The 9,542-nt window shown below is 44.1% G+C and overlaps 1 protein-coding gene across 1 annotated transcript in view; it reads right to left on the bottom strand.

Moving 5' to 3' along the window:
* Nucleotides 1–2,497, bottom strand: part of TNFSF10 (tumor necrosis factor (ligand) superfamily, member 10) — an 11,911-nt gene extending 9,414 nt beyond the window's left edge. Inside the window, exon 1 of the mRNA XM_010004180.1 lies at nucleotides 2,423–2,497. Within this exon, the coding sequence (XP_010002482.1) occupies nucleotides 2,423–2,497 (75 nt within the window). The remainder of the gene's footprint in view (nucleotides 1–2,422) is intronic.
* Between the last annotated feature and the right edge of the window lie 7,045 nt (nucleotides 2,498–9,542).

The raw sequence follows: 9,542 nt of genomic DNA, 5'->3' as shown, positions 1-9,542 counted from the left end.
GGGAGGCTGCCCAGGGGGTTGTGGGGGTCTTGCCAGGGACCTCCTGGCTCTGCCTTTACCCCCTGAGTTCATTTCCAGCCGTTGCGTTGCTTGGCATTCCTAAGTAACGCTGCTGAGCCGCCAGCACTAGGGAACGGTGGGAGTGGGATTAAAAGGAGATGAAAGGCTCTGGTTAAGGAAATCTAGAGTTTCCTAACTCCAGGCTGTGTTGTCCTTCCCTGCAGCTTCTCCCGTCGAGCTGGTGCACGGCAGAAAGGTGCCCCTGGGCTGCCAGCCTGTTCCTGTGCCCTGTGCCCAGGGCTGGCCCTGCAGCTGGCACGGCACAGCTGCTCCCCGGGTCGGGACACGCTGCACCGGGCACCAGCACCACCTACATCCTGGGCTTTCTCCACCTGAAGCCACGTCTGGGTTTGGCCGAGGTTGGTTGGTTTTCAGACCTCTCAGACTCCTGCATGTAAGCTTTGCTCCAAACTGTTGAGCCCAGGTGGAAGTTTTCCAAAGGCACGTGCATTTCTCTTCAGGTTCAGGTTGGATGGGGCTTGGAGCAACACCAGGGAGGTGTCCCTGCCCGTGCAGAGGGGGTTGGATCTTTAAGGTCCTAAACTAGTCTGTGATTCTATGATTTAGGATGTGTCCACTGACGCTCACGGGGTTTTTGATACCTCAATCTCACAGAGACTGTAGCAACTTCCTCATTATCTGCAGGTTCTTTAAAATCAGCACAGGTAACCCTGGTATGGTCTGCTGACAGTGCAGCCATGGACAACTGGGATTTTAAGTCCAAGTGCAGACTTGAGTCAACTCACTTTCACACTGCTGCTGTGGGGAGGTGTGAAGTGTTGGTCCCCAACCAATGGCCATAACCTGTGGGCAGGATGCACGTGGGAGTTCTCAGTGCCATTACAGGATAAAGTTAAAATAAAGATCTCTTCACCTCTCCTGACTACCAAGACCTTTAGAAGCTGTAACTACATTGGATTCAAGCATTTACAGGAAAAGTACGTGGTGTTTTTTTTCTCCTGACGTAGTATAGCAAAATGATCCCTGAATCCCTGTGTGACATGGCAGAAGCAGTTTGTCTGGGTCTTCACAGCAGCCAATCTGTGTGCCCAGACAGTTCAAATCTATGTAATTCCAACACTTATGTCAGTTGGGGAGGATTAACATTTTCTTGCAAGTGAGCTCATGATCTCCTATTACTTCTCAGTGAAGTCAGTTAATAGAGGATAAAACTTGGAGGAGTATTGGCCTGCTGAAGAGAGTTTGTGGGTTTGCTTTCCAGATGTTCAGGGCAGTCCTACCTCATTTGAAGGAAACAAAACTACTTTCAATATTTACTTTCTAAGAGAATAGAAATGTAAGTGAAAGGAAGCCCAGGGCACTACAGAGCACTCCTGTTGTTGACCACGTTTTGGCGTTGGTTGTTCTGTGTTTTTCCAGCCCCCTGATCTATGATTTCTAGTAGAACTATATTTGTGGATAAATGTACCAATTAATGAAAGATTCTCTGAAGAACCCTGTACTCAGCTTGTAGATCATAGAATCATAGAATGCCAGATTGGAAGGGAACTCAAGGATCACCTGGTTCAACCTTTCTAGGTACTACAGTGGTTTCTATGAGATGGCTCAGCACCATGTCAAGCTCAGACTAAAACTGTCCAATCTGGGGGAATCCACTATTTCCCTTGAGAGACTATTCCAGTGTTTGATTGTTCTCATAGTGAAAAATTTACCTCTTGTGTCCAATTGGAATCTCCCCAGGATCAACTTTTGCCCATTACCCCTTTTCTATGTGTCTTCTTATAAATATGGAGTCTTCATCTTCTTGGTAGCCACCCTTTAAGTACTGGAACATTGTATTAAGGTCTCCCCAAAGCCTTCTTTTCTCAAGGCTGAAAAAACCCAGTTTTCCCAGTCTCTTCTCATATGGCACATTCTCCAGTCTTCTGATCATCCTTGTAGCCCTTCTCTGGACCCTCTCCAGCCTGTTCCCATCCTATTTGTATAGTGGAGATATCTACCAGGCATGGTAGACATGTCCCTCTGACCCATCATTTGAAATCCTCCATAGATACCTTCAGGTATCAAAGCATGTAATTGTAGTGCTGTAGTTGCAGAGGGGGAATTTAGCCCTTCTGGGGAGGAGACCAGCCCCATGGCTGGGCTTTCTGGCTGTGACTTTCCACCTCTGGGGAGCATCACCAAAGATGCTGTGAGCACTGAAGTCTTCCTTCACAAACTCACTCCTAGTTTATGCACCCCTTTCCCACCAGAAGGCACCTGAATGTCGCTGTTTGTTTGGGCTTTGCCTCTCCAGCCATTAGTTCCTGCCACAAAGGTGCTGAACATTTGCCTGTAAGACTTCAGGAGTACATTGTTGTGACTGCTCTCCTCCCCAGAGGGAGGGACGGTCCGTGCCCACCTCCACAGCCTGCCAGTGCACACGTGGGACATTGCCATGTTCTTCTTCAGGGGCATGGGCCACAAATGGCCCCATCCTGTCAAGCCTCCTGATTTAACAGGCACAAAAAGGAGGTTTTTGTGGCAGTCAGCACAGAGTTAAGCTTGCTCAGTGATCCTCCTCTCTGCACATGTGAAGGACAGATCACATCTTGGCTCCCATGGTTTGTTTATTCCTTCGTGGTCCATGCGCCAGATTCAGACCTCATGGTCTACTGTTAGTTGGAAACCATTGCAGATTCATGAGTTAGTTGTGATTTATACTGTCATGGGATCAGAATGAGGATCTGTAGTGCCCTTTTTGCCTATGGTGTTAACACAAACAACAGCAGTGGTCCAGCTGGCCCAAAACACACCCAGTAATTAATTTATTCAGACCCGATATCTCACTGCCCCAAGCAGTGGACTTGATAAATAGAGCAGGGAATGTATGTGCATACACGTGCCACACTCATTTCCAGTAACACCACAGATTAGGGCTCTAGGTGTAACTTCAGATCTCTCATTTTTAGTTAACAAAATATTTTGCCTGTTAATGTACTTCATATATGTTAAGCCTTTTCATGTCAGTTATATAGGGGTGCTTCCAGCAGCATCCTGTCCTTGGTGAGCACACTTCATCTTTAAGAGAACTAGTACTTCTTTAGCTTTCTACAAAAAGTTGGTACTTAGAAAGGCAGTTCTTGAGTGAAACAGGAGCAGTGGCAGGAGAGCTCTCCAGATTTGTACACTCCTTCATGAGATCATTAACCATGGATTTGAGGTTTGTTGACAGCTTCTCTAGAAATTCAACCCCTGTGCTTTATGCTGTCCTGGGCAACCAACCTGATTTATTAGGTTGCTGTGACTTAAAAGGGAAGAGCACCTTTCTGATTCTGACCTCTCCTAGGAGTTCTGGTGAAGCTTCCCCCTGGGCTGCAGTAGAATGTGTGGTGCCTGCTCTGACAGTCACTGGCCAAGCCAAATGCCAGGGATTGTCACCAGGCACATCCCAGCAAAGCACATAGATGTTCCTCAGAGCATCAATGTAGTCAGTTTCACTGGGGGTGCCTTGGTCCATGATTCCTTCTTATGTTTTATAATGAATGTAAATGCTTTATGTGTCATTGTTTTAGTTACTAGGTGTAGTGCTGCCCCTCAGAATTTCAGTCCCATGGGAAAGTCTCACATTTCAAAATTTCTGTTTGAAATATTTTGGTTGAAGAAAAGTTTCACAAAATTCATTTTTGAATAGTTGAAATAATGTTATCATTAGAATAACATACGTATCCATTGTAAGGGCTGTATGGCTCTACCTTCCTGTGTGTCCCCCAAGATCACTAGGATAGAAGCAGATGATTTCAACTGCAGATCCCAAGACTGGATCTGGCTATTACTTTGTGACATGACCAGACTTCTGTAGCACTAGATGTTCATAACCACTTGTAAGCTTTTCTCTATGTTACATTACCAAAGTGATAACATTGAAACAAGTTCCTTGCAGCCCCAGCTGCGGGGGAAGCTGGGAGAAAATCCATAACACACCTTGCTCCTTCAGAAAGAAGAGGAATTGTCCCTGGCATATAGCAAAGCCTTGCTAAGTAATCAGCCTTGAAGCATGAAATGGTATTATCTTTACCACAGGTGAATGCCTTTAACCTCCACTGGAAATGGAACACAAATATTTTTCCTTAGAGTCTGAGATATGTATGCAAAGCGTCTGCCACATATTTGTCTGTCTTTGCCTGGGCTACAGTTTCCTCCTGGGACAGATTAAAAGCAGCACACAAGGCTGTAGGTAGAGAACTGAAAAGATTTCTGCTTCCCTGCGTAGGGAACCTGACATTTGCCCTGACATTTGCCAGCACTGCAGCCAAGGCTCTGGCTTGGATGTTGTCCCATCTGGCAACAAAGTGCTGTGGGTGCAGAGGAAATGGGGAGAAACATCTAGGAGTGATTTCACTTGAATGAAAACTGTTCCTGCAACTAGTTAAAAAAAAGGTCACAATTGTTTGGACCATACATTTGTATTATATTAATTGGATGGACCGTTTTCTCTCTTGTGATTGAAAAAACATGGAGTGAGGTTAAACTCTCACCTCTATCCAACAAAATCTGTTTTTCTGCAGTCTTTTTTTGGCTTGGTCTGCAACATTTTTTATCCATATCAAGTACGTGTCGATTTGTTTTTGTATTTCTACCAGGACAACCATCATGAAGATAATACTAATGACCATGGGGAGTAGGTTGGTTTGTGCCTGTACCTACTCCATGTATGTGTCTGTGGCAAGAGCATCATGTCACAGAGAGTGATCCACTGCTGTGTGCACACTTCCCAGGTTTATCTGCTCTGTGTCCTACTGCTGTGGAGGATTTGGGAGTGCTGGATGGCTGCTTTATTCTGTGGAGTGGTTTTGATGGCAGGTGAACTGGGTGCTGCAAATACTGACCTTGGCATTAGCCCTGACGCAGACACTGGGAAGGCCTATGGGCTTCTCTGATCTGTGGCATGTGGATCTGGCTCCTGGATGACTCCTAAGGTGCTGTGCACTCTAAGCTAGATACTTACTGTAAGACACAAAGGTTTTTCTACCATTTATTTTATGCCTATTGAAAGCCTTCATGCCAGTAGCTAGAGAGACACATCTGCTCAGTCTTCCAAGCTGTGTGATTAGTATAAAAAATGGGTGATAAACATGAAGTGAACCTGGCCATGAATATCCAGGTATTTAGCCCTGAGTGAGGGATGCTGAGGAATTTCTGGGTGTGGGGTGTAGTGATTCCCATTCAGGAAACACTCTTTTAAATCCTTCAGTGTGGTGGTACCTGCACCATCTCAATTGTGGTTGTTGTAGGGTTTTTTTCAGATTAAGAGCCATGAATTCAGAGGAGTTGGGAGAGCTCAGGGATGACCCAGGGCTAGACAAGTCTGTCCAGAGCATTAGAGGGAAACTTCACAGGCTGGTGAGCAGGAAATGTGGCATTGAAGTCAGTGCAAGACTGGCAGAACTTGAATTACTTGTGCAGATTGCTGGGTTATCAATTACTGGAAGCAAAGCTAAAAGGAAACGTTTGCCTCAGTGAACATGCCAATGATATCATGATGGTGATAAAAAAATGCACATGCTTCTATGTTATAGAAGGAATTGCATAAATGTCATGTAAACATTCCAGTGGAGTTACGGAACTACCTTTCTGTGTACCTGGATCTTCAGTGCCCAGTTTGCATTTTCAGTAACACGAGCAGCAAAGGCATTTTCCTTCTGTCCTGAAAAGTTATATAGTGGGGAGCAGAAGTTCCCCATAGTTACTGGTAAAAAGAGTATTAAAACAGCCCTCTGGCCAGAGTGCCACAGGGACAGAGCCTGAATTGGTCTGGTATTGTTTAGGGATGGCAAATTTTGCCAGGTGCAAGGTGTTTTCTTTGGCTTGTATGGCACTGAAACTCAATAAACAGAAAGAACTTGAGGAGGAATAGAAAGTGAAGCTGTGTCCTGGGTCAATAGGCATTTTAGTTTCATCATTCCTACTCCAAAGTTGTGTAACATTGATCTGGAAGAAAAAAAAAACATTTATAACTATAGCAATATTTAACTAAAAGTAAAGTGCAGTGTACTTCACTGAGCTGCAGTATATTTACTCTTGGGGCTAAGTTTTTGCTTTTCCTCACTCCAGTTTTCCAAGTTAAACTCAAGCTGAGATCAATTTGCAAAACAAGGGCTTGAGTGGCTGGGAATGAAAATATATAACAAATTCTTCCCCAGCCTCTTGAAGCAGGATTTCCTTATTTACTTGGGAAGGAAGTTAGAACAGATTCCGGACAATAAATAGCTAATGTAAAAAGACTTAGAGTGGGCACAGCATTTTTAAAAAAAAATCAGAGGTTTAGAGCTGTGGCAATGACAGTGATACACCCCAGTACCTCCATCTGAAAAACCCACAGCACTTGTTTTTGCCTCATTTTTTGTAGCTAGCACTGAGATGTGAGTTCATACAGGAGTAGTCCACGAAACAAACCCTGGAGACTTTTTCATATCTCAGCCAGCAAAACATTCCCAACTTGTGTATTCAACTTTGTTCAGTCATTACTCTTATTTGGCTGAACACCACAACAATATCAGCAGAATAACTACTACTCTAGTCACACAGAGTTAAGTAATTTATTAACTAAAAAGTTAATTCAGTTAATGCAGATAAAGTTCACATGAAAACAAAACGTAAGATGTCAACACTTACAAGGAAAGAGCCTTCACAGAAGTGCTCTGTGTCCTTTCAAAGTCCCATCCTTCTTTATCTCAGGTGCCTCCTCAGACCACAGTGCAAAGGATGTAGGAATCCCTGTAATGTCAGATGGTGCTTCTGAGTGGATTTTTAGGGTTGTTGGGCTTTCTGTAGCTGGGAATACAAGCTCCTTGGATGCTGCCCTCACCTTAGCCTACGCATGATTCCTGAACTGGGGAAGAGATGGGAGGCAGAGGCTACATGAAGAAACACATGTGCAAGGGACTGGAGGATTTTTAAGGCCCAGCTCCCAGAGTTTATAAAGATTTTTAGATGTCATAAGAACTAGAAAAAAATTCAGATTTTACAGTGAAGGAGGAAAGATTGGAAATACAGTGAAGGCAGGTCCTGGAGGTTCAGACATAAACCCAGATATTAAAGGAATCCAGACTTGCCTGTAAAATGTTTCGCAAGAGTAAAACCATTTCAAAACTTCTTACTGCTGAGTGTTGAAAACATGTGTTGGCAGCATCAGTGCATGAGACTGCCACGGAGAAGGCTGTGGAGGATATTTGTGGCCTTATTAAAGATACATAGACATAAATAGATGGATATGGAGAAGCACAGCTTGAAGCCTACGTTGCATGTCAATACTACCCGACCGGGTAAAAACGTTGCTCTTCTTTGGTCCCCTGGATAATTTTGGATTGTGAGTATATAACTGGTTAAGCTGCCTAAGGATTCATGTAGAGGTGGGGATAAGAAAAAATTGAAATGTTGCAAGAGATGTTTACATGGAAAAATTAAGCACAAATTAATTTCTTTATAACTAGGAGGAATTATCACCAAAAGGCACTTGAAAAATAATTAATGACTGCAGTCAGCCAGTAAAATAGTTCTTCAGCACAGTTAGATTGTAAAACTACCTCCATGACTGACTTAATTAAAACACTTACCCAGGGGCTTGCCTTGGCTTAAAATATGACTTTTTTTCTATGACTTTTGGAGGCAGCTGAACTTGATTTCCTTGGCTTCCATAAGGCTACAATCTGGTAATATATTTGGGACAATTAGATCCTTAATCACCTAGAGAAGAAATATCACTACCTAACAGCACTCCTCTCTGCAGGGAGCCATTCCCAGCCTGGAGAGGGCTCTGGTGGCAGACAGTAGCAGTGAAATTGAGTGGTCTCATGCAAAACAGAGTGACTTAAGGGCTTAATTTTTAAAAGTGAATCTTAATGTTGCAGGTGTGTTTTTGAGAAAGAAAAACACCTGTGATGGAGCATCAAAGTAACAACTGCACCTCACAACCAGCTGCAGCTGGTCAGCGGTAGGGGCGGGATGTGATACCCATGTACATATACAAAGCACAAATGGTGAATGGTGCTTATGATGACATTTATTATGACATGCCGTGAGGTGCTAGACTGAAGAAGAAATCAAAAAACAATCAAAGAAAAAGCTCTGCTCTTTGCTTCTTCCCTTCTTGTTCGTGGCCCCATGATCTTGCTGTTTGCCTTGCATCAGCTCTGGTGCTCATCAGAGCCAGAACAGCTCTTCAACCCAGCAAAAAGCCAGATAGTTATCTTCTGGGCTAGCAATGAGGACTGGTTCAGTGAAGAGCCCAGCAAGCCCAGGACAGCACAAGGAGAGGTGGGAGCCAGTGCTGGGGTGAAGTGGTCCCTTCCCTGGCTGTGAGATGGGTTCAGCTGCCCATTCAGCATCAGCCTTAGCTACTGAGCATCCTTTTGTCAGTGCAAAGGTTGAATATAACTCACCTCCAGGTTTTCTTTTGAGTTGAAACTGATGACGAAAAAAAAAGACCCAGGGAATGGCTTTCTATTTACCTCTGTTACAGATTTTTATAGAGTACTCTCAGGCTGCTGAAATTAACCTGTCAAAGAGATTAGTGGGAAAGGTCTGCCTAATGAAACTGCTATGAAACACTCCTTTTGGAAAAGAACCACTATTTACAAGAAACAATACTGATTTCCTTTGGGAGGATTTTTTGTGTGTGTTTTGCTTTCATTTTCTTTGTTACCAGCAGTTTTATGTTTAGCAGTTCTTTTCCATGAAGGATGTTTTTAATCCAAGTTTCAGCTGAATCCATGTTCTGGTTCTGCAAGCAGCTACCTCTGAAGGTGCCCCACAGGCACTAGGACATGCTGTAGTGCCCTTCTGGGAGGTGTCTCACCAAGTGAGGGGCTGGTCAGACACAGCTGGAGGGACGTCACCAACAGCTTCTCCAACACGGTGGGTTGACCATCATAATGGCAATATCAGTTTACAGCTCCCAGGATCTTTTCCACCAGGTTTGAACAAAATCTTCTTCAGTTCCCAAGTCTGGTTTATGACGGGGTGACACAAAGAGTTTTGCTGGTGTATTTAAGGAACAAGGTAGTGCAAGGTGAGAAGTCTTCATCCAAGGCTGTGGCTTGAGCTCTGCTTTAATGAAAGGGTGGAGGTGAAGGATCAGTCATCCACACACCTCCTTCTACCATGGCTTCCAAACCAGCTTTAAAATACACTGATGTTACTCCCTGCCAGTGCCCAGCAGTGTAAAGGAGATTTGCCTTATTTAGGGAAACACAGACACCTCTTCCCTCTAACATATTTTACAGAAGGAGGTGGAAAGTGGAGCTGGAGACCTCATGGCATAGCTGTGGATATCTGGAGGTAGATGTGAATGTTAAATAGATTTTTGACACTGCAGGTCAGCTCCTGAACTAGGAAACATGGATCCTTTGAACTCAGTTATCAACTTAAATAGGAGAATGGGGCATGAAATTGCAACCTTAATTTGAGCAGTGAGACTACTATAGAGCCCACCTTGTTTGCCAGTGCTACTGTTCTGCTGATTGCTGATGGATATACAGATT

This window comes from Chaetura pelagica, unplaced genomic scaffold (assembly GCF_000747805.2).
Source record: "Chaetura pelagica isolate M959 unplaced genomic scaffold, ChaPel_1.0 scaffold648, whole genome shotgun sequence".
Taxonomy (NCBI): domain Eukaryota; kingdom Metazoa; phylum Chordata; class Aves; order Apodiformes; family Apodidae; genus Chaetura; species Chaetura pelagica.
Note: the sequence above shows the minus strand (reverse complement) of the source record. Positions and strands in the feature narration are given on the sequence as shown.